The sequence below is a fragment of the Malania oleifera genome, chromosome 10 (genome assembly GCF_029873635.1).
Source record: "Malania oleifera isolate guangnan ecotype guangnan chromosome 10, ASM2987363v1, whole genome shotgun sequence".
NCBI classification, from domain to species: Eukaryota; Viridiplantae; Streptophyta; class Magnoliopsida; order Santalales; family Ximeniaceae; genus Malania; species Malania oleifera.
In genome coordinates, this window is record NC_080426.1 from 13,122,180 (window position 1) to 13,148,580 (window position 26,401).

The 26,401-nt window shown below is 34.3% G+C and overlaps 2 protein-coding genes across 5 annotated transcripts in view; both read left to right on the forward strand.

Moving 5' to 3' along the window:
- Nucleotides 1–25,411, forward strand: part of LOC131167103 (pentatricopeptide repeat-containing protein At2g16880) — a 36,276-nt gene extending 10,865 nt beyond the window's left edge. The window contains exons 2-3 of one of the 4 annotated variants that reach the window (XM_058125912.1): nucleotides 20,325–20,475; nucleotides 24,831–25,411. The gene's annotated coding sequence lies outside the window, so the exon portion shown is untranslated. Of the gene's footprint in view, nucleotides 1–20,324; nucleotides 20,476–20,957; nucleotides 21,227–24,830 lie in introns of those variants that run through there. The other 3 variants (XM_058125911.1, XM_058125914.1, XM_058125913.1) reach the window with 3 other exon arrangements.
- On the forward strand, nucleotides 9,386–12,307 carry LOC131167104 (uncharacterized). The gene is made up of 5 exons (XM_058125915.1): nucleotides 9,386–9,788; nucleotides 9,887–10,566; nucleotides 10,669–10,805; nucleotides 10,924–10,999; nucleotides 11,118–12,307. The coding sequence occupies exons 1-5, from the start codon at nucleotides 9,496–9,498 to the stop codon at nucleotides 12,221–12,223; spliced, it is 2,292 nt and encodes a 763-aa protein (XP_057981898.1). The 5' UTR covers nucleotides 9,386–9,495; the 3' UTR covers nucleotides 12,224–12,307.
- Nucleotides 25,412–26,401: the final 990 nt, after the last annotated feature.

Consider the following 26,401-nt stretch of genomic DNA (forward strand, 5'->3'; position numbering starts at 1 on the left):
CCATAGTATTTTTTAGGAAGTTTTGGGATTAAAGGTTAACATGTCTAAGGAATCGTTTGGAACCATTTATGTAGAAGTGCTTCAGAAAAAAAGTGCTGAATTTAATAAGTGCTGAACTAGAAAAGTGTTGAAAGTTGTAAGTGGTGATTGGTTGTGTTTGAAATAAGTGGTATTTGAATACTTACTTTTATTATAATGTACTATATGATTATTTTTAAACATTTTAAATTACAAATACTAATATTTTTTAGTTGAAAATTTCATTAATAATTATTTTAATTATTTATAATTAAAATATAGATATTTTCTATTATAAAAATAATCTAAGATTATTATTTTAACTAATAATAATATACTATCATATTAAATTATGATAACAACAATATTATTAATTAAATTTAAATTTAAATTTATTTAATATTAGTATAAGTTAATAAATAGTTTTTTTCTATCCAAAATTGAATTATAATAACCAATATCTATTTTATATATTTTTAAATAACAATATAAATGATAATTATATTAAATTTTTAATTGAAATTTAAATATTTTCTAATAAGTAAAATAATATAATATTATTTATTAATTAACAATAATCTTGTTATTAATGTATATTTATAACATATGATTACCACATTAATTTATGTTTAAAATCGTATTAATAAATGAATTAAAATATGATTCTTTTTATTCATTCCTAAATTTAATTATATTTTATTAATAGTTAATAGGTTATAATGCATACTAAAATAATATATAGTTAATTTTAACTAGCAATTTAATTAATAATTATTTTAAATATTATTCTTAATTAATATTTTAAATTTTTTCTTAAGTAAAAATAATATAATATTATTTTTTGATTAACAGTGATCTTGTTCTTAGTTTATATTTATAACATATGATTATCATATTAATTTATGTTAAAATATTATTATATGTTAAATTATTATTTTTAATTTTTACTACTAATTTAAGTTAATAGATGGTTTTTCTTCTTCATTCCTGAATTAAAGTCTGTTTGATTAATAATTAATATGTTATAGTACATAATAAAATAATATATCATTATCTTCTAATGTACTTTTAAAATTATAAAATAGCCATTAAATTTTCTTATATTTACAAAATTTACCCACCTATGGACATTACCACTTATAAGCGGCCAAAAAGCAATCTTAGGTTGCTTCTCAAAATTCATTTACATAGTTCTAAAAAAGGTGGGTTTGGAGAAAACACTTTTTGCATTAAAAAGTGTACAAGCCAAATGCTACTTTTTAAAATAAAAAATAAAAAATATAAGTGCCTATTTTAAGTGATAAGTGCTATAAGCTTTTTCTTAAGTGCTCCCAAATAAGGGCTAAAAGTGGGGTTGTGGGTTTGAACATCAAAAGGGGTTTTGCAATGAGGTTTTCACCACTTTAGCTAATTGTACTACTTTAGAGTTGCCTCGTATCTTTTTGGGTCTTCCTTTAGGTGGTAATCCTAACTCTTTAGAGAGTGGAGAGCAAACTGGAAAGTTTGAAGAGAGCGTATTTATCTCTAAAAGATCACATTACTTTAATTATTGATTTTCTTCTAAAATTCTGGAGGGGTTAGAGATTTCTTCTTGGGTATAGGGAAGAGAGGAGAGATCATCTTGTTAGTTGGGAGGAGGTTACAAGACTTAAGTTTGAAGGGGGGTTGGGCCTAGGAAATTTGGTGCCTAAAAATATCTTGCCAGCTGGAAAGCAGTTTTGGAGGTTCTCCTCGAAGTTTCCTTGTGGTATATGGTTATTAAAAGCAAATATGGATTGAATCATATTGGAATGGATACTAAAGAGAATGGCAATGTTTCTCACACAAGCCCTTGAAAATTTATTTCTCTAGTTGCTCACTTCTTTTACCCTTTTACCCATTTTTGTGTTGGGAATGGGAATCTTATTTAGCTCTCTGAGGATGTTTGGGTTGGTGAGGTTTCACTGGAGTCTTTGGGCCCTTGCCTCTTTAGACTGTCTACCATACATAGATGCACCAATTAATGGCTTTTATTCTTTTGAGGAGGGTTCTCTTTCTTGGGATTTTCATTTTTTTTAGGAATCTCTATGTGAGAGAGTTGATGACTTAATTGTTTTGTTGAGAATGTTGGAATCATATATTTAAAGTTGATGCGTAACAGCCATATTGGTGGCTTCTGAGACCATTATAAGGCGATATCTCGAAGGTCCTTTAATTCATAGTTGTACCGTTACGGGCCATTTTAGTGCATTGCAATGAATGGCTAAGCCAGGTTTTTAAGTCATTTTTTATTTTTATTTTTGCAATTTTCCCTCTCTTTTCCTTTTATTGAAGCATAGAAACTCAATTTAGTTGGTTTATAGCTAGTAATTTTTTTTGTTAAAAAAAGTTATTTTTGGGTTTATTTTCTATTTTGTGTTTTTCTTTCATCTAGTTTGGAGTCAAAAATACATTCTAGTGCTATGCACTTTTGTTCTTGTTTAACATATGAACTTTTTATATTTTTTTTTCTTTCTTGGGTAACAAAAATTCTATTAAAAACTAAAAGAGTACAAAATATGACTCTATATTTTATATTTCTTTTTATTTGTATTTTCTTAGCTTAAATTTCAATTATAATCAATAAAAAAGTAGTGAAAATTAGCCATTGTGCTCATCTTCATGTTCCAATAGCTACTAAAGAAATCAAGATGACATCCAATACTTGTAGTATATGCTATATTTAAATTGATTAAAATTTACTAAAATCATTTGAGGCTTTAGTATATAGGATTCTGGGATCAAGCATGTGAATCTATATGTTTTAAAAAAGTTTGCTAGTGCTAGTGCAAAGAATGAATTCATGGTTGCAGTGTCCATTACCTGTTATGTAACGTCCATTACTGCTGCAACCCTTACGCTACAGCTGCTATTGTCACGTGGACTGTTACCATTATTTAAATCGTGGTTGGAATCATTTGTACCTCAAACAAGGAGTGACTTGAGGATTTAGTCTCGGATTCTTCTAGCTCTTTCTCCACAAAATCCTTTCTTTCCCAACAGTTGAAATTTCTGAACCTTATTTTCCCCTAACCCATTTTATTTGGAAGGCTAAGGTTCTTATGAAAATCAAGATTTTATGTTGACTGTGGCTCGTAATAGGCTTAATACCAATGATTTGTTTCAGGTGACAAGGCCTTCAAGGCTATCAGTCCTGATATTTGTGTTGACGTGTTTGGAGACAAATGAAACGAGTGACCACTTGTTTCTTAATCTATTTTTGATTTTTGAGGAAAATTTGGTGATGCGGTGGACTGTTGAAGCTTTTCTTGATGGTGCAATACAAGAGTTTTAAGAGGAATAAGAAAAGAATAGGCCTTTGGAAATGTTTGGCTTTTCTCTGTTTTGGATGGTGTGGATTTAAAGGAACACAAGGATTTTTAAACGTGAAACGAGTCCCTTGCCTATTCTTTGGGATAGAGTTATTTTTTGGCTTCTTTTTGAGCTCATTCTTTGTGTTTTTCAAGGAATTTTGTTATTAGATATCTAGTGGGTTTGGAAAAGTGACAGTCATGAAATTGTTCCTTTTTTTTTTTTTAAATTTGTTTTTTATTTTTATAAGGATTACTTATCCTTCACCCTTTGTAGTTTCCTCTTCTTTCTCTTAACGAATTTCATTTTTGAGTAGGAAAAGCAAGGGGCTAGCATTGTTCTCCCAGCCAATGATCTTCCCAAACAATGAGCTCTACAACCATTCCCCACTTTAAACTTGGTACAAGGAGAAAAAGAAAATGGTTAATAGCTGTGAAATGAATTGCCATGGGTTTTTCACATGTCACCCTCACTCTAATATTAGCATCCTCCACCCATTCCTTTGCAAGGAGAATTTACTCTTAGCCTCCAATTGGGAGCACTTAAAAAAACTGCTTATAACACTTATCACTTAAAATAAGCGCTTTTACAAAAAAGTGGTGTTTGGCTTGTACTATAACAAGTACTTATTGGGAAAAGTGCTTTTTTTGAGAACTTTTTAAGTGAATTTTAAAAAGCAATGAAAGATAGCTTTTTGGTTACTTTTAAGTGACACTGTTCATAGGTGGGGTCAGTTTTGTAAATATAAGAAATTTTAGTGGTTATTTTGTAACTTAAAAAATATATTGGAAGATAATCATATGTTATTTTATTATGTATTATTATAAAATATTAATAATTGATGAAACATAACTCAATTATGGAATGAAGAAGAAGAACCATATATTAGTTTAAATTAATATTCAAAAATTAAAAATGTCAATTTAATTAAAAAATATTATTTTAACATAAATTAATGTGATAATCATATGTTATAAACATACATTAAGAACAAGATTGTTGTTCATTAAAAAAAACAATATTATATTTTATTTACTTAATAAAATATTTAAATATTAATTAAAAATGTAAAATAGAATAATTATTAATTAAATTATTAATTAAAAATATTCTATTTTTAATTTGAAATATATTAGAAAATAATCATATATTATTTTCTTGTGTATTATAACATATTAATTATTAATGAAATATAATTCAATTTTGGAATGAATAAAAAGGACCATCTATAAACTTAAATTAACATTAAATAAATTTTAAATTTTAGTTTAATTATTAATACTGTTTTTAACATAAATTAATGTGATAATTATATGTTATAAATATACATTAATAATTAGATTATTGTTAAGTAAAAAATAATATATATTTTTAATTAATAAAAAAATATTTAAATGGCACAACAACAAGCCTTAAGCCCCACTAGGTAGGGTCGGCTACATGAATCCTTTTCCACCAATTCACCCGATCAAGAGTATTTTTCTCTACTAGATGAAGGGCTATTAAATCCTTCCTTACTACCTTATTTCAAGTTATTTTAGGCCTACCTCTACCCCTATCTTTTTTCATTCCAAAAACAATAACTTACTCGTCATCATAGGTGCTCTACTGGGCTTGTGTTTCAAATGCTCAAACCATCTAATGAACCCCTCCTTTATCTTGTCTTTGACCAATGCTATGCATAAATTATTGCGTATATTTTTGTTCCTTAGTTTATCTTTAAATATTATAGTTTATCTTTTAATATTATACCACTCATCCACCTTAACATTCACATTTTGACAACTTTTACTTTTTGTATGTGGTTTTTTAGTTGCTCAACATTCTTAAGTACTACAACACTAAAACAGCCACACCATGCTCTTGGAGATTTTTTTAATCCGTGCAATGACTTCTTGAGCCGACATATTAAGCCTGACTCCCCTTGAGCAACAAAGCTAGGGCGTTGCTCCATATACACCTCCTTATGAAGATCACCATTTAGGAAAGCATTCTTCACATCTAACTGACGTAGAGGCCAATGAGTCAATGACAAGTGGTGGCTAAAGAAATGAACAAACGTACTGAGCCAAGTTTAGCAACCGGGGAGAATGTTTCTGAATAATCCAAACCATACACCTAAGTATACCCCTTAGCAACAAGGCAGGCTGCCTTTAGATGAGCCATAGAACCATCAGGATTGACTTTCACATTGTACACCTAGTGACAACCAACCACAGACTTATCAAGAGGAAGAGGTATCAAGTCCCAAGTATCATTATCATGTAGTGCATGCATCTCTTCAGCCATTGCCGTCCTCCACCCAGAATAGCATAGGGCTATAGAAATAGATCTTGGAAGAGCAACAGAAGACAGAGTACTAACAAAATAGCAATAAGAGGGTGACAAGAAATCATAAAAAACAAAATTAGAGATCGGATGTTGGGTACAAGTGCATTTACCTTTTCAAATAGCAATTGGAGGATCAACATCATGAGAAATAAGATCATCCGACGAGGGAACTAGAGGCACAGTAGTAGAAGCTTGAGGAGGCACTCCCCCCTTGAGTCGCCGTGTGTATACTTGCAAATTAAGATGATTGAAGCGACGAGAAGGACTTAAATTGGATGAAGATGTAGTAGGATTGGGCGCAGATACTAGGTTTGGATCTAGAAGGCAAAGCAGTGGAAGGGACTCTTCATGGTCAACAGTTTTCAAGAAATCAGAGTAGTATGGTGTAGACTCAAAAAAGGTGACATCAGCAAAGACAAAGAATTGATGTAAAGTAGGACTATAACATTGATATCCATTTTGAGTATAGGAATAACCCAGAAAAATACATTTGATAGCACAAGAATTCAACTTATCAATTCTTGGAGATAACTGATGGACAAAGGACACACAACCAAATATACAAGGAGGAAGGGAGAACAAAGGAGTCTTAGGAAAGATAACTGAATATGGGATTTTACCACCAAGGGTGGAGGATGGCATTTTATTGGTGAGGGAGCAAGCTATGAGCACACTCCAAAAAGACTTTGGGGACATTCATTTGATACAATAAGGTATGAGTGACTTCAAGAATATGCCTGTTTTTCTACTTTGCAACTCCATTTTGTTGTGTAGCGTGGGCACAAGAGGATTGATGGATCATACCAAAGTTAGTCATATAAGTAGTGAATTGGGTACTGAAGTACTCCCTAGCATTATCACTACGAAGTATGACTGGCATATCAAATTGAGTCTTTATTTGGGAACGAAAAGCACAAAAGATATCAAACAACTTGAAACGATCTTTCATTATACATGGTTTTAAATAACGGCCGTTACGTAGCGTAACGGCCGATACGTAACGGAAATCAGAGGGCCCGAAACCGATACGGGCCGATATCGCGGTTCGGAAAAAATTCACGGCCGTAACGGCCGTTACGGAGGCGTAACGGCACGTAACGGCCGATACTCCAACGTTACATGTCGTAACGTCCGTTACGGACCGTTACATGGCCGACAGGTAGCATATTCGCTGACGGGCAGCAGGCAGCAACGCTGCTTTCCCCCTCTCCCCAGTCCCCACACCCATCTGCCATTCAAAGGCTAAAAAGGAAAGTTACAAACTGACCTTGAAAATTTGTTGGCCTTCGGCAATAAGAAGGCTTCGAGGCTACCGAGCAGATCTACTCAGAATTGCAGACTTGCAGTTCCAGGCTTCCAGTTCCAGCAACTTGGCAAGTCACCGGCGACGGAAAAAGGTCTGCAGCAGCTCCGCCAGTCATCGCAGTCGGCACCTTCCTCCGCCAGTCGTCGCAGTCGCACCAGCCAGCCTCTCGATTTCAGCTTCGGAGACTCGGAGCTTGGAGTCATCTCTGGCTCGCTGCTTTTGCTTCGCTCCTTCGACTGTTCGAGGCTCCTCTGAGTTCCCTCGAATCCCTCCTCTCTCTCGGTCTGACTCGACTACAGGCCTCAGCGTATGAGACACTCTAACACCCACAGCACTTTTCATTATGTTTTTTTTGTTTTTTAAATTATATTTTGTTGCACCACAGGCCACAGCCCTTTTCATTCCTTTCATTCTGTTTATTTTTTAAAATTATATTTTGTTGTAAAATAGGTTTGTTAAATTGAATTAAAAAAAAAGTAATTTAATAGAGTAAAAAATTAGAAATCATTAATAATTATGTAAAATAAAATTTTCTTAATTTATAAATATTTTAATTGTATTATATTTTTTAAAAGATAATTATGAAAATTAATTCCATGACATAGCAAGCAATTATTAATATTATATAATTAATATTTTTTAAGGTTAGTAAATAATTAATATTTACCAATAATAATTGAAGCCTTTTTTATAATAATATTTGAATATCAATAATCCACTACTGCATTCACCATCTAAACAAAGCATTAAAATAATGTATGTACACAAGACATCCATGTGATGGCATTTTATATTATCTAGGCTTAATTGAGCTCTATTTTTCACCATTCTTAAAGAATTCCAAGGAATACTCTGCACAATTATTATAATATTTAGTCTTAGGATTTGCCAAACTTATAGAAATAAAATTAATTCATGGCACCAATTGGCTAACATACTATTTATGTCAGCTGGATAAAGTGGTCATTTTGATAAAGAAGATATCATATTCACTCCCATCTATTGAAAAAATATTAAATAATATTCATATTATAAAAGAAAAAAAAATTAAATAACATCTGTCACCCATTTTATGTTACATGTGTATCTACTTGCCATTTCTTGAGTAGGTTGACCCTGTTTATTAATATTTTTTAAGTTTTAAAACATTATTTTGACCTTAAATTTAAAATTAGGTAAAATAAATGTTTACATCTATTTTTTGTTTTTAGTTATCAAATAAAGTAAAAATTAATAACTTAATAAAAAAAAATTAATCTAATAGTTAATACATTAATAAATTTGATTTTTACTAATTACTACTAGAATTTGTAGAAAATTTTAATTTTAATCCATATACTGAGAAAATGTTTAAAAAATTAAATAGTCAATTTGTAATGTATGGATCTCTATTTGTGATGCTATGATGTATATGAAAATAGAGTAAAAATCTTTTTCACCTGTTAATTTCTTATAGTTATAAATGAAAATAAAATCAAGCTATAAAAAATAATGAAAATATCTTTTTAAAGATAAAGGAATATATTTTTTTTGTAATAAAATATCTAATATTTTATAATTTTGTTTATTTAAATATAAAAATAATAAACATTACTTATTATTTTTAATCAAATATTATACTTATTTTTACGTAATAAGTATTTAAAATTAGGACTATTTAGTACTTATTATTTAATATTTACTAAATTACTAATTATATTATTCCTGTCATTGTAGGAAGGTTGTAAGTTGTAACTTTGTATTTTCTTTATATTTTGTGTAGAGATCATCAAATTAAGTCTATCAATATGTCACGTGATAGAGGAAATGAAAACTTACCTAGTGAAGATATTGGATGGCATTTTGGTACTGCGGTAGACGGTAATAGACATGTTATTATGTGTAAATTATGTGGGAAGATAATCAAAGGGGGCATTACACGCTTGAAACAACACTTGGCACATAAAAAGGGTCAAGTAGCTGGATGCTCAAATGTGACCACACAAGTAAGAGAACAAATGATGAAACATCTACAACAGTATGCTGAGAAGAAAAGAGATAAACAAAAAAGGCAAGAAGAAGCAGAAGCCCAAATTAGAGGAGATTTTGAGAATTTGAGCGATGAAGAAGACTTGGAAGAAGAAAGTATGAGATTTGCTCGACAAGAAAGCATGCGATCACAACAACAATGGGAAGATAGACAAAGATTTCGAGCAAGAACAACTGGAAGGGGTAATATTTATGAAGAGGGAGGTGGCTCTGGTAGTGGTGCTACCAGTGGTTTCAATAGAGCAGGAGCTCGATCTTATAGTGGTCGAGAAGTTGGAGGTAGTGGACGACAATGGATCAATCCTGATGCCCCTGAAGCTAGACTAAAGGCAATGGATCCTATTTTAGAAAGAAGCAAGAGTGCGAAACAACCAAAACTCAACACAAAGTTACTGAAAGGTTTAAGAAGTAAATTAGGAAAAGCGGTTGGAAAATTCCTAATTTATAATCGGATTCCAGCGAATGTAGCTGACTCTCCATTTATGCAGCCTATGCTTGATATTGCTGCAGAGGTTGGAAAGGGGGTGAAGGGTCCATCACCCTATGAGATATCTGAAATTTATTTGGAGCAAGAGTATCAAGAAATGAAAAATTATATAGCTTCTTTTGCTGGAATTTGGAAGGAAAGAGGTGTAACACTTATGTGTGATGGTTGGTCAGGACCAACTAGAAAACACATTATAAACTTTTTAGTTTATTGTGATAGAGGCACCGTGTTTCATAAATCAGTTGATGCCTCTGATGTGCCAAGCAGAACAGCTGAATATTATTTCAGGTAATTTTCTAATTTTAATTGTATATACAAATAGTATTATGGACTTGCATGTTTTTAATTAAATAGTAGTAATTATTGAATATATAATTTCATTTCAGATTAATGGATGAGGTGGTTGAAGAAATTGGAGAGGAGAATGTTGTCCAAGTAGTGACTGATAATGAAGCTGCAATGAAGGCAGGAGGAAAATTATTAATGCAGAAGAGGCCCAATCTCTATTGGACAGCATGTGCAGCTCATTGCATAGACCTTATTCTTGAAGATATTGGTAAGAAAAGTAACGTGAAGAAGGTCTTAGAAGATGCAAGAACAATAACCTCATTTATTTACAACCACACATGGACAGTGAATTTCATGAAGAAATTCACAAATAATAGAGAGTTACTTCGCCCTGCCATCACTCGATTTGCCACAAATTTCATTGCTTTGGAGACTATTGTCAGGCATAAACAAGCACTAAGGGAAATGTTTACATCTGATGCTTGGAAAAACTCAAGGTTTGGAATGGCAAAATCAGGCCCAGCATATGATTCAAAGAAAATTATCTTAGGCAAAGAGTTTTGGCAAAAGGCCTCTGATATAATTAAAGTGCAAGAACCCTTGGTGAAAGTTCTTAAATTGGTTGATGGTGATGAAAAACCAACCATGGGCTTCATATACGAGGCAATTGATAGGGCGAAGTTGGCCATTCAAAAAGATTGCCGGTTTTACAAAGACTATTGGAAAATTATTGACAACCGGTGGAGTTTTCAGTTGCACCAAGATTTGCACGCTGCTGGTAAGTGTAAATCAAATACAATTTCTTATTATTTTAACTTTTAAATTATGCATAGTTGCATTAGAAAACTATTGATTAATATGTTTCTAAATTTAATTGTAGGGTATTTTTTGAACCCACAATTTCTTTATGGTGCCCCACCCTCTCCTGAAGTTGCTAGAGAAGTCATGGATGGAGTTAAAAAAGTGATAACCAAGTTGGTACCCGATATAGATACTCAAATTCGGGCTATTAATCAAGTAAGTATTTGTTCCATTAAATTGAATAATGAATTGTTCTAGTATTCTGTAATACTTTCAAGAATAATTATTAATACATCTAATTAATTAATTATATTTCACAATCATCATTTTTTAGTTGTTGCTATATCGAGATAGGCAGGAGACTTTTGGAACCCCGTTGGCTCAAAGGGCAGTGAAACAAACAAATCCTGGTAAATATGGCTATATAGCTAAATAATGGAAAATTACTCTATTTTCTCTCTTTGTGTTCAAATTTGACTTTTGAAATACGCTATACTAACATAAAACTCTTTTTAATTATTCATGCAGCTGAATGGTGGATTCATTATGGCTTGTGTGCTCCTGAGCTCCAAAGAATAGCAATTAGAGTTCTTAGCCAGACCACATCAGCTTCGAACTGTGAGCGTAATTGGAGCACCTTTAGCCTCATCCATACGAAAACAAGAAATAGATTAAAGTATATGAGACTACAAAAACTTGTTTTCGTACATTACAACATGAGGTTAAAGTTAAGACGTACAATGAGAAGAAGCCAACGAGAAATTGAAGAGGGTTTCAATCCTATCAATTTGGACTACATTTTCGAAGAAGATGATCCTTTAAGTCAATGGTTAGAGGAGAGAGAGACACCACTACTCGATGGTCAGGACAATTCAAATTGGTTAAATGAAGAGGTTGGTGGTACTACAGAAGGAGGTGATCAACCACCAATAAACGCGCATGATGATTCAGGTTCAAGCCCTGAACGTACACAAAGTGATGACAATCTTGGTTTGAGCCCACCAAGTGATGATGATGGTAATAGTGGTGCTGGAGCTGGGGTTGGGGGGGGTGGCAGTGGTGGTGGTGGAGGCGGCGGTGTAGAATATAATTATGGATATGATACAGGGACATCATTTGGAAGGGATATATATCCTTCTGATCCTTATGGATTACATGACATACCTGAAAATTATGACTTGGGTATTCCTCCAGGGAACCAATCTTCACAACCCAGGAGAAGGAGGAGTGCTCGTGGTGACCCTAGCGATTCTACTGAAGATTCATATGGTGTGGTTCGTAGTTTTGGCGACTTTGGTTTAGATGGTTCATCATCACAATCATTTGGATCTCATCCAGCATATCCACATTATGCATCTCGTGACTCACATTTTTATCCCAGTGGATTAGGAATCTCAGGATCTAGTGAGTCTTCTTCTACACACTACCCAGAGCCAGCCCCTGCCCCAACTTATAGACATTATTCAGGAGAATTTTCATCACCAGTACATTTTCAAGAGCAACAACAAAATGATGCAAACTTGGGTTCATTCAACTATGTATTTCCACAAGGATGGGGAGATAATTTCCCATCCCAATCTCAAGATACAGATGCAAATTATGAAGACCCTCCACGTCATTCTTTTTGGTGGTGACATGTGTTATATTATAAATTTGTAATATTGTATTCATGTATTTTCAATTATTTATTGATATTTGATATTAATCACTTTTTAAATTCATGTATGTGTAATGTGTATATTGAGTATTAAGTCTGTTGAGTATTGATTCATTTTTAGTAACTTTATGACTTAAATTAATTGATTCTTACATTTCTACATCTTTTTACTCATTAAAGTAATGTAAACTATAAAAAAATATGCTTTTTTTTGTAAACAGCGCACTAAAATTAATATAAAAATCATAATGCCTATTAAAAAGCATTTGTAGGTTGAATGAAAGCCTTCAAAATTCATTAAAAATCATGTATTAATGGATTTCATGCTTATTTTTTAATTTTCGCATGGTTGTGCATGCGTGAAAAAAATTCACGACCGTTACGCCCGCTTCCCGTTACGTAACACCCGCGTCTCCCGCGACCCGCGACACCCGCGACCGTTTCGCGACGTTACCCGCGACCGCGATTTCGAACCATGGATTCATTAAATATAACCAAGTCATCCTAGAGTAGCCTCAACAAATGTAAAAAGTACCGAAACCTAACTTTGATGTCACATGATTAGGACCCCAAATATTAGAATGGACAAGCATGAAAGGACTAAACACCCGTTTGTCGACCCAAGGAGCAAAGGGAACACGATGGTGCTTGCCTAATTGATAGGACCCTCACTAAAGATTAGACACAAAACTCAATTTAGGAACTAGTTGTTTCAACTTGTCCAAGATCGGATGACCAAGGCGACAATGGATTTGAAGTGGTGCAGTTGCGACTGTGCATGTGATGGGTGGAGAAGGCGACTCAAATTAGTAAAGTCCACGAGCCTTATGTCCTGTGCCAATTGTCTTTCTCCCCTTCAAATCCTAAATAACCACAAAATCAAGAAGGAATGTAACAGAACAATTTAGTGACTTTGTAAGTTTACTAACTGACATAAGATTGAAAGGAGATTTAGGAATGTAATAAGGCAGAACATAGAGAGATAGAAAGAGTAGGATTTACTGTTACTATCCCCTTAATAGCAATGGTGGACCCATCAATAAGGGTAACTTGAGGGAAATTTTTAGGATATTGGACATCCAAAAAGAAGTTGGTTGCACTTGTTATATGGTCAGTGGCAGCAGAATCGATAATCCAAGAACTAGTAGGAATGATACCAGATGACATGCAAACTGTAGGATTACCTTTATGGGCAAAACAAGCAATGTGATAAGATGCTCATTGAGACAATTGATGTTGTAGAAACCTTGAATACTCCTTCTGTGATATAGTCATAGTACGTGGTTCACTTAAACAAGTGACTAACAAAGGAATCATACTTTTGGGTTTTGAAAATGCCATCCTAACATTCACAAACTCAGATCAGTGATCATAAGAAACTCACACACATCAGCACTGGAACAATTGGAGAGGTGAACCACTGAAACTACCATAAACAAATCACCAACAACCTCAGATGCAGCCCCAAGAAAGCAACGCTGCCACAGCCTCACACCAAAATAATAATAATAATAATCTTTTGAGCACTGTCACTGCCCCAAAAATGTCACCATTGACCGTTACTAACACTGAACAACAACTAATGAATTACCATGAGCGCATTGTCACAACAAAGTTTGGATCTTGGAGCAAAAACACATGCCCAACAGCTTGATATTATGTTATATGGAAGGGATTAGAATGGTGTATAAAAAAAAAAAGCACAGCAAATCCCACTGTTTCAGACCCAATAAATTCAATAAAAATTGGTAAACAGCTTCACGAAGCATCAAACAACCATTCCTTGGGTGCCGCATTGCCATGGACGAGGTGAACAACTCACTGACAGAGATAGCACTGCCACAGCCTCACAACTGAACATATGAATGCTGCCACAGCTCCAAAAAACTCACAAAGAAGCCTTCACAAGCCTTGAACAGACATTAATGGAATGCCGCGAGTGCATAGTCGGAAAAGTTGAATTTTTGAGCAAAAAACTGACTTAACAGCTTGATAATATCGTCTAGATGAGGAATCAGAGCATGGCATTGGGGGGGGGGGGGGGGAAGGTGGCCTGAAATTCGCTCATGCGCTGGCACTTTGGGTCGGCCCTGCCAGCATTTGGCCAGCGCGTGGGTGGCCCTCAGGTGATGGGGTTTTGTGGGGTGAGTCTTCGGAGGGGTCTGTTTATGGGTGTATGGTTGGTTTTGTGAAACAATATGTGGAGGTGAAACTAGGAAGGACAGTCGCGGGAATGGTGTTTTCCGGCGACAGATGAGGAGAGTAGGGTTTAGTTTGGATCACGCTTTGATACCATGTTGAGTTATTGGATAAAATGGAATACCTAAACTCAATGATAGGTCTTACCCTCTTTTTATAATATATTTAAGTACAATTGGAATGACCATAGTACCCTTACTAAATCACACTTATTACTAACAAAAAACACATAATAATAATAATAATGCTAAAAGATTGAATAACCATCAACAGTTAACTCGAAGTTAAGCATCTTTATAGTAAAAAAAAGGTTGGGACTCTGGCAGTTAAAGGAGGAGCAATAGGATTGGTCATGATGATAGTGCTACTGGTGGTGCCACAAGAGTAGTTTTCGGCTCCCAGTTTTTGGGTGCATGATTAATTTTTAGAGGTGTTTATTGAATGACATATGGTTTATAACATCACAGGCTTTGTAAAATTTATAACCATTATTAGCGATATTATCAGTCTCACTTCGTTAAATTGATTATTCCAATAATGTTTTTTCCTCTCTAAATTTTCACCTTCCATCAGCATATGTATGTACATACAAATTACATGCCAACATATATATGTGCTTACAAATTGCATGAATTAAGATGTGATTATTGTGCACTTGTTTGGTTAAGATTTCTTCATATTTGATGACTAATTTTCTGTGTTTATGTCTGATAAAAAAAATTTCCTTGTTTATACATAGGGGCTGAAGTTGGAGTAACTTGACTTAACTTTATGAATGCTGTTTCTCTTTTAAAAGCCCTTGAATATTTGATGTAATTGCACTCTCTTTTTAATGGTATTACTTCGTTAGGTGTCATTCCATGACTTACCGAATTATATGTAATTCTGGATCAGAAAGTAGGGTTTAGAATCTTTAGATTCTCTTTTGCTCCCTTTTCTGTTTCATGTTAGGTTTGGTTTAGGGCCTTTTTTAAAATTTGAACTTAAAAATGATGTTAACATTGTTCTAGCACACAAACCCTGGGGTGCATTTTGAAAATGTCCTTTTTGTTTCCTGTTCTTTGTTGTCATTTCCATTTTTTCCTAAAGCAGCAACACCAATCATTTGGCAAGACTCTATTTGTTTAGCTTGATTTGATTTGATTTTCTTTTTTGAATCTTGTCAAAATGGACAAAGTGCCATGAACTACTGTTTCATGATTTATTTATTATTGAAAACAAAATCAAAATTTGTTGCTTTAATTCATTAAAAAAAAAAAAAAAATACACACAAAATGTCAGCATCTCTGTGGCCTCAGGTAGAGCCATGTTGAATTGTTGATTCACAAAATTGTGAATCGTGTATCCTACTCTAAGTGGTAAGTTGCTATAGTAAGGCCTAATTAAGATAAACTGAATATATAAAAATTCAAAGGTATACATATCCTACTTTCTCCAGCAACTTGACCATTTCTTAAACTTTTTTGGATCAATATTTATTTTTCACCACCAAAACTTCTCTGGATTTTGATTTATTAAAAAATGCATGGCTTTTGACTTATAGGACATGTTTGAATTAGGTGTAATCCCAAGAGGGGGGTGAATTGGGTATTTTAAAATTCTTTGAATCTATTTACCACTTAATCCCTACTTGTATATTTAATCCCTACAAATTCAATTTACCAAAGAGTCTTAATTACCCAATTAATTGTGTGCAATGTTATTCAACCTACACATGCAATACGAACAATGTAAATATAGTGCTGAAAATAAATAGTAAAGGGAAGAGAGAAGACAAAGGCGATTTTACGAGATTCAGCCAACTCGGCCTACGTCCTCGCCTTGAGCAACCACTCAAGGATTTCACTAAAATCCCTGCTCCTTGAATTGGGTCGGAGCTTCCCTTACAATCCGCTGCTTACAAGAGGTACAACTCCCTCCTACTCCGCTGCTTACAAGAGATACAATTCTCTCCTTAAACACCGGTTCACACACCGAATCGTGTATACAATAGAATCTGAAACAAAACACTCAAAAATGCTTCCAACCAAAAACTCGTGAGTACAATTCAAATTCCTAATACATTAACATATGATAAAATCTGAAGCTTGGAATGTATGAAACGATATAATCGTTTATGTATGATATGCTTGAACACACAAATCCCTTTTGATCAAGTCTCCCAAAAATGTTTGTATAAAACAATGCTTTGGAGATCTTAGGTTAGATCTTTGTATATAAAGATAGCTTTGTAGATTGCAAAGATGCCAAACACACTTTGTCAAACAAACAATATTTCTCTAAATATTTCAAACTCATGTGATCTTGATAATATTGACTTAATATATATATATATATATATATATATATATATATATATATATATGTATCTCTAAGATGATAATGCCAAAGATCAACAAACTTAATATTTGATTTTCAGATCCTTCAATATGTATATAGATAGTTATGCACTTCTAAGGATATAGGTATATTCAAATAGTTTAGATGTATTAAAAAATATCAGCTTTAAATTAAGAATACACTTGAATAAATAAACTTTAATCAATGGTCAAATACAAAACTTTCTCAAGTACCGAGTTTGTCAAAAACGATCTTTATATGAATGTGAAAACTCAATATCAAGTTTCTTTAAAGATATCAAAACAGATGGTGATATGAGATTCTCTAACAAAACTAAATGTAATAACCAAACCTCGACCAAGTTGAAGCACAAGATGTATAATAGAGATCCCTTTAGATTTTCTGAGGTGATTTGCCTAAAGATGATGTTTAGAAACTAGAGCGTAGGCAAACGTACAGCAATCAGCTCAAGTATCTCCGTTTTCTTTTCAACAAGATGTGTTCTTTGCTTTACGTTGATCTTCTTGTGTTTAGCTTGCGTACTGGGGTTTAGATAATCAGTATTTATAGTGTCTTACCCTTAGAATTGATCTCAACCGTTGGATCAAAAGATATCTCGTGTGTTTGCTTAATAAAAATTAAATTTTTAATCTTTCTAGCAAGTTCAGACATCTGAGGTCTTGGTCCCAGACGACCAAAGTCACTTTTATCCTTCAAACAAAATAGTTTGGACACAGGGTTAGGTGACCGAGGTCAAGGTTTAGATGACCGAAGTGCCAATTCAGACGACCGAGGTCAAGGTTCAGTCATCTGAGGTGCTTCTGCCAGTTTATGTTTTTCACCCAAAATTCTTCAAACGACTGAACTTATTCTTCAGACGTATGAGGAAATTTTTCAGATGACCGAGGTTGAGTTTAGTCAACCGAAGTCCTCATTTTCTGAATTTTTCTTTTTTAATTTAAAATTCTGCTTTGCTCTCCTTCTTGGATCTTGTATAAAACATATTTTCCATGATTTCAAAGACATTTCCAAATCCATGAAAGTCCCCTAATGATATACATGAAATGCATGAATCCTAAAGTCATTCTAAGTTATGTTGAGTCTCAAATTAAATCATATGAAAATGTAAATACATGAGTTCTAAGTACCCATTCCTGGGATGTTCTTGAACTTTGCTGTTTGCATCTTGATTCTCGTACTCTTTGAGTTCCATGGATCTTGCCAAGATTTGTGTGCTTTACTTTAAGGATTCCATGACTCGTTATCCTTCCGTGCATGCTTAATATAGTTCTTGTTCACAAACTCAATACACAGATCAAATACCAAGTGATTTGTCATTATCAAAACCGGATTGGAGTCAACAGGACAGATTAGGGAAAGGTCTGCCTACAGGCTTAGGAGAGCTTGGGCTAGGAAAAATAAAAGATATTAAGGCTTATGACTCTGGTAGAGGCTAGAGAGTACGATTGGGAGAACTAGGGCTAGATTTATTTGAAATTTAACCACAAGAATGCTGGAACTAAATTTTATCACAGTAGCTGATGATTCCTTGTCTTTTTAAGCTTTCATCACTTCATAATGCTCCCATCAGCTCCTTTACTTCTTCTGAGTGGTATCCTCCTTGGGATTTCCATTTTCCTCAGGAATCTCAATGAAAGAGAGGTTGATGAGGTCACTATACTTGTTGGACTAGTGCATTTCCCTCTTCTAGTGAGGATGAGAGTGTGGGAAAGGGGACTCCTCATGTATGCTTAATTCCAAATCTTTCCTCTCTCACCTTCATAAAACCCACACGCCTAACCTTTTTTCCTTGGAATCACATGCTTGGGAGGTCTAAGGTGCCAGGTAATATTTGGGCTTTTGTCTGGATTATGATCCTGGAAAGGATTAGCATGCATGATTTGCTTCAGAGAAGGCCCTATAAGACTCTCAGTTAGGACAAATGTATCATGTGTTGTGAAAGCAACAAATTGAATGCCTATTTCGTGTTTTTGGAAAGAACAGAATGGCAGAGCTCTTTGGAGTGCAGCTGTTTTTGCCATCCTATGGACCTTGTGATAGAGAAGAACACTACGATTTTTAAAGGTCGAACAACCTGCTCAGAGCTTTTATGGGATTGAGCGACTTTCCTAGCCTTCATGTGGATACACTCTCTTGGATTTTTTTGGGGTCTTTCTCTGCCCTACGTCATAAAAGATTGGAGGGCAGCGCTTTTGTGATGGATACTTATATTGTTTCTTCTGTTTTCCTGTTCTTTCTTTGCTGTATTATAGATTTTCTGCTTTCCTAATTTTCTGGGGAGGACTCCTTGTCCTCTAACCTTCCAAACAAGGACCTTCTCATTGGATTCGATATCATTCCACACTTGAACAAGGTCCAATGGACAAAACAAGGATTAAAGTTCAGGTCATATTTATTACAATGGACCAAGACCCCTAACCTCTTTCAAATCACCCAATCTTTGGAAGAAATTAAGGCTCGATTAATTCAAGCAATCTCTCTCACAGCTTGTCCAGACCCTTCCCAGTGAAATCTAAGATAGCATTCTTGGCCACACCATAGACAAGGGAAACTCTCAGTTTTAATAACATTGTCTTCTTCTTTTTCATTCAAGAAAAACAGATGCTGGAAATTTTGTGCCACAAAAGACCAGGATTTTCGGTAGCAAATTATAGGGTTTTGTTGTTGTGGAAAAAAAAAAAAAAAAACAAAAATTCTCAGGTTTAGGGATTTTATTGGGTAGAGGATGGAATTATAATTTAGAGTGCAAAGCTAAGATGAGTAGTGTGCATGAGCAGCACCTGAAAGGAGGAAGAGGAGGCTACAAGCCTACAAGCTAGGAAATCCACATGGCCAAGAGAAAGCAATATGCTGGAAAAAATTCATATACTTATCATCATCATCTTGATCATCATTATTAACATCAATTAGTAACTCTCAAAAAGGATTAAAACTAGGGGTGCTGAGGGGAGCTCAAGCTAGATACAAGCTGCCTAATATGAGGAAAAATTGGTTCCAGCCTCGGAACAAAGTATTGCAGCTGGCTGATGCCTGGTGTAAACATGGTGACCCTTTTTTTTTCTAAACTGAGACACACCATCACATCTCATGCGTGTAAATCTTGGAATTAATCTGTGACCCTTTATTCTGATAAAAAAAAAAGTAGTTGGGGTTAATGCTGAGTAAATTTATTGATTTTTAGTCACTGGTTTTGTTGATGAATAAATAGTCTTAATTTCATATATAGAGCACTGTCAGCCAGTTCAGCTGAGAAGTCATTAACTTGATTGCATTCCCTGAAAACATGTTGATTTATTTGTATTTGTGTATGCCCCCACTTGCATGAACTAACTGCAGTTTATATTATTAGCTGATGATGATGAATGTTTATGTAAATTGGCATCTGTAAAATAGTAAGATTTAGAAAGGTAAAAAACTGCATAATCTGATATTGATCTGCTTCTTTAGTCTTGTATATTTTCTGGAAAAGCATCAATTCTCATCATCTGAAGTTTAGTGGATTTTTGTTGATGTTCCAGCTTCATGTTGAATATACTGCTGTCAAGCCTTTGCATGTCAGTGATGTCATTCAGGACTGGTGAACTGGCAGGACAAAACTTTGGAGATTGAGATGATTTGCTTGATATAGTTGTGGTCTTGTCATCTGTGCAAATAACAAGGTTCTTCCAGGTACAGTTATCTGATTTTCATTAATTTTCCTGTACCTTCACCGTAGCATTTCCTTTGCTGCTCATTAAATGATTGTGTCAATATTTCTACAATTATATTTGACAGCAATACATCTAGCTAAACTGTGCTATGAAAATTCTCTTATCAAATGTCTACTTCCAAATAAGTTGTGGCTTTGAAATGACATTTCTTTTTGAAGAATGACAAATAGAACAGTTAGCATACTGCTCTCTGCTCATATTTTTCCTCATTGTGTTCTTATTCTATTATTTTGGGGAGGAGGTTGTCATTTGGAGTTTCTGATGGCAGTGGTGGTGAGAATGGAACTTGGCAACAGTATTGTATTGTTTGTAGTGTTTTATAGTTGATGAGATTTCATTCATATCATCTTTCCTTCTTTGTCTTGACTTATTATCCATTCCATCTGTTAGTATTTATTCTCGAAATAAAATTGAAGAATCTTATTTCTATTTTCCTTGTAGACACATCCTTTGGATCCAAATGCATCCTTTGAGGGAGGGGGGAGGGGGATGCAAAACAAGAAGACTGACTGTGTGGATCCTCATTAGATGCTGACTGGAAAGAATTTGGGTCAAGAATTTACTGGGTCATGAGCCCAATAGATTTAGAAGTAGTTAATTAAGATTATGATTATGTAGGGGCTTTTTTTTTTAGTTGTATTACAAGTTTTTTTTTTCAATTAATCAGTAAGGGATTTATTTATAATTTTATTTGTATTAGTTTTTTAATATTAGTAGGTTGTTTGTGTTCCACTGTAGACAGTTTTTTGGCGAATTTGAAATCTGGGAAGTTAACATGTTCCCCTCCCACCCGCCACAAAAATTATTTCTTATTCCTCTATCTTCTCTCTCTCTTCTTTCTTCCCTCTTGGTGCTGCATCGTTTGGGATCAGATCCCAATCATAATCTCCATTCTTCTATTTCTTATCCCCTATTTTCCCCCTCCTGGTCTTTCTCTTCCTCCTGTCTTCTGTTAATTTCCAGCCTTCTTTTTCATTTCTATAGCTTTGCCCTTTTTTGCACGCCCCTTCTATCTTACTGTTTGATCTTCTCCATTCATCACTCTTTTTTCATCAAACTTCCATCTCCATTGCTTCCAGAAATAATCAGTTACCAGTGCTCCTTGTACTGGAATTGCCCTAATTTTGTTTCATCACTTAACTTTCTCTATTGCAGACATATCAACCACCATTGCGAATTGAAACCATGAGCCTGACTCCTCCCCAAAATTTCATGCCATCTGATTGCCAAACACCAACAACATGCTGTCAAAAAGTTCCTTTCGCCACTGCACTTCTTGGTTGCCCCTCTTGCTGGAATTATTTGCCCACACCATCAACATCATCAAATTCCCCATCCTTCAACTGAAGATCTTCTCGATCCTATGCCTCACCCACAGCCTTATGAGATATCTTGTGTTGATAATACTAGTGTGCATATCTGGGAAATATGTTTACTTCCTATCCAAAAGAGCGACTTTTTGATAATGTTCAGTATGATATAATATCATACCCATGAATATTGGCCATATGCTCATGGTTCTCCTTTAATGATTTTGAGCGTGATTGAAGAGCATTAGAGCACACGTCCATCAATATAATGGCAAGATTAGTTTGGCTATCTGTTCATGGTTCTCCTTGGATGATTTTGAGTGTGATTGAAGAGCATTAGAATACATGTCCATCAATATAATGGCGAGAAGATTATTTTGAAACTTGGTTGTATCAACAGAGGCAATGAAAATGGCTATATTGATCATGTCAAAGTTTTCCAACTTGAAGACACTAAGAGCAAGAGCATGCGTGTTCAAGAAGCCTTCAGAACATTCCTATTGCCGAGTTGGTCATTCCGGATGTGTTTATTGATGACAATTCCAAATTAGCCTCCTTTATCTTCCAAATTTGAGGTCATTTTTTTTTCTTGTTTTTCAATTGGGGGAGATTTGATGCAGAACAACAAGAAGCCAGACCATGGGTGGACCTTCCTTGGAGGCTGATTCAAAACATGTAGATTCAGGAGTTAGTGTCCTGAGCCCAATATATTTAGGAGTAATTAATTAGGATTGTGTTTGTGGGAATTTAGTTTCAATTTTTTATGTGTCTTAGGGGTCATCAATAAGGGATTTATTTGTAATTTTATTCGCTTTAGTTATTGCTATATATATATATATATTAGTAGATTGTATTGTTGTAGACAGTTTTGGTAGAATTTGAAATTTTAGAAGTTAATTCAGGTATCTTCTTTTTCCTCTTCTCTACTTCTCTCCCTTGTTGATGCTGGATCAAGGAGGAATCCCCCTCAATTGAATAGTCTGTCAAAGTTTCCTTGTCAAAAACTTAAGCATGCAACTTAGGAAAAGTTCATGGGCTTTAAGGGAATTAGAGGGCATTGGGCTTTCTAATCTTATCCGTAAAATATTCTGTTCGACTGTCTACTTAAAGCTTGTTGTCTTATATCCTTTTAACTTTTTTGTTAAATAAAATAAATTAAGTAAAAAATATGAAACCAATCAGAGATTCAGAGTGAGGTGTGAATTCACTGCTCCAAGCACTATGGGAAGCTTACGACAGGAGTATCTTCCCTGAAGAAACATCCTTCTTCAAAGGATAGAACTCTCTAGGATTAGACTTGGTGTTCTGTTTTGGAGAATTGAGTGCAAGAGGGCTTACTTATGGGCACATCAGAGATGCATGAAAATTTATGTACACATTAATGATAATGAACCTTGAAAGATGAAAAGCATATATATGTGTGTGAATTGATAAATCATTTGACATACATCTCATGATTTAAAAATCACTTCAAATTCCTAGATGCATGATGAAATGCATAAAATATTGATATATAATATTAAAATGCATCAACATTCCCCTACTCATTTTCACTTTAAAGTATGTTGAGCGTTTATCAATGATAGGGAGACTTACTGTTAGTGAAGGTGTGCTGTGCGATTCTGTATTGAACGTCCACCAAGTGAAGTAGTATCTCTGCTCCAGAATCATTAGTTATCTCAAACTTGGAACCATGAATGCTTAAAGGAAGTAGATAGTATAGCTGAGATGTGATGACTTAGGTGTAGACATGAGCTTTAATAACTGGCACATTTCATTCTTGTTCTAATTCTAATTTATTGAACATATTTTAGAGGAAGCCAATTTTCATACAGTCGCAGGTCCACTTTCACAGTCGCATTAGTGAAATTTCTGTGGGATGCTCCTATATTTCTTACGCTCATAAGAGTTGCACAGTTTCATCAATGCCCTTTTTGTTACTTGGAAACGTAAGGGAAAGGAGAGGAAAATTTGAAGGAATCCACTTTTTCACGTTTAGTTATCGAGGGAGAAATGAGAATAAAATATATAGGAAATGAATGAACATAAAAATGATTTTACACATTAACATATGATTTTTTCTTAATTATTTATCATATTAAAATAAATTTTATTTCTAGTAGTATTTGATATGAAAGAAAACACATGGAAAACAGATTTCCTTGTTATTTTCTTTTCCTTTCCTTTCCCTCTCAAACAAAATCCTTAATCCCAACAAAAACCTTAAGGGTTTAGGAAAATTCAACCTCCCAATGTTAAGATAAATGCATTTTCACCATTGAGAAGAGTCAAAAATAATAAAATAATATATTTTTTAGAAGTACAATAATTATTAGTTATATATGAATCATGATTGTAATATTAAATTCTGTGGAATTCATGTTTTCAATTGTAAACAAGCACTACTTTTCTACTATAAAACAGATAAATGGTTTGTTGTATGGACCTATGTTGCTTAATTCAAAGTTTGAACTTGGAAGGCACGGTGATCTTGTGTGCAGGGAACCTTATACATCACATGAGAAAATGGTGTTTTGGTGGATAGATTTCTGTTTCAGACCAAACTACAATGATGGAAATTTGTATTTGTTGTGATATAAGACATTTTGGAAGGAGGTTGTATTCTGTAAGAAAAAAGACTAGATCATTGCTTAAAATTTAAAAACCTAACGGTCAAAAAATGACCTAGACAACAACTCATCATCAAAATACTAGTAGTTGGAAAAATGTAGCTTTAAGTGCTTAACATTAATGTTGCATTTGTTGATGCTATTATATAATTTTGTAATTCTTTGAGACTCTTGAAGTTTCTGTACAATGCTATTATAACTAAACGTTCGGGTTTGAACCCAGATGCCGCCATCCATGACTGCTTGTCTTTCTAAGTTTGTCAAAATTTTTCTGTGGTGTAAAGCAGTTGCATCTTGTTTTTTCTACTCTTGGCTTGCTTTTGTTTCTTGGTCACTGTCTATAGGGACTGCTCATGTAATTATTCTCATTATAGTTTCATCCAAGCATGTGGAAATATTCTTATAGCCATCTTCATCAATAGCTGATTGTAAATGCAAGCCCCTCCGACATTCAAACATTTTAGAGCACGATCAGTGGTAAAGTTCAATTTTGCTTATGCAGACTGCTGAAATATCTGGGTTGATATTTCATACTTATGGGTCAAGGTGAATGCATGAGTGCCTTAAGTAGGGGGGAACAAGGACTTTGAAGGCAAGGATGCTAGGTTCGTCCATGGCAAGCTGAGCTGGCAAGTGGATGATGTAAATTCCTAGCTCAGCAAAATTCACAATGATGTACATTCCTAGCTCAGCAAAATTCACATTTTTTTGGCGAGGCCTCAAAATCCAGCTCGCCCGTTGTCTAGGAGAGGTGTAACTATTTAGTATCATGGCCGCCATTTAACCCACTGTGACCAAGTTGGGGGATCATATGAAACCCGCTTGCTACACGGTTTCCTTATGGAAATGTCTTTCCTTTCCTATTTCAGACTGAATGGAGTTTGCATGGACAATCTCTTCGTACTGTATTGCATTCCTCTACAATTTGAATTATATTCCCATTGCATTCATCTTATTTCTAGGTATATGTATTCCCACAAACCAAACATAAACTAAGATATTTTACCTTTTCCCTTTGGAAAATTCTTCTCAGTCCTATAACTTGTGTCGAAGAAATTCTACAAACAGACCCAGTAGTGCATTGACATTCCAAGTTTTGTGGATAAACAGGGGATGTGGAAAATTAGAGGTGACTGACCCATTAGTCCACTCCTTGTAATTCTATTTTTCTACTTTGGCGAAACAAAAGAAAAAAGAAAAAAGAAAAAAGAAAAAAAGGAACAGTACAAACCATACCCCAAGTCATCAATCACTACATCGACCCGACCTGAAAAGCATGATGCTTCTTTCAAGGCCACTGTAGTTCGCACGCATTCCCTGCGATGGCTACCGTGTCTCTTAAGCCCAGGACTCTCTTTCAGAGCTACATAATGTTTTGACCCCTTTTGCCTTTTGGGCTGCCAACCACACGACCCTGCATCATCATTAGGGCTGCCCTTTAAAGTTCCAAACTACGGCTCCTTCGCTGGTTTCTAAAAGCCCAGAGAAACCTCAGAAGTATGAAACACACAGGAAAAGTCACCTCAAAACTCGGGTCTTCTTTGACCCATAGCTTGCCATAGGGGCAGTGGCTTCCACCCATAAGCATCTTCAAGCATTCACATTTTTTCCTTTTTTGTCTTTTTGTATTTTGTGAAAGGGCCCTGGAATATGTAATGAAAACATAAGATTAGGGATTAATATTTCCCTAATTTTTTTGTTAAATTATATTGCTGTGTTAAAGTTTTCATTTTAATTGTGTATAATCTTCAAGCTTTCACATTGGGGTCAAAATCTATGATTAGGAATCTGATCAAAGTTAAAAATTGAGATCTCAAATATTCTAACTTATAGAAAATAAGGTGTTGTATATTGAAATGGATTGTAAATTGACATATTCATTATTAATTCATCTAAAGTTTGCTACATTTGCTATGCTTGTCTTGAGACCAAAAGGCTCATCAAG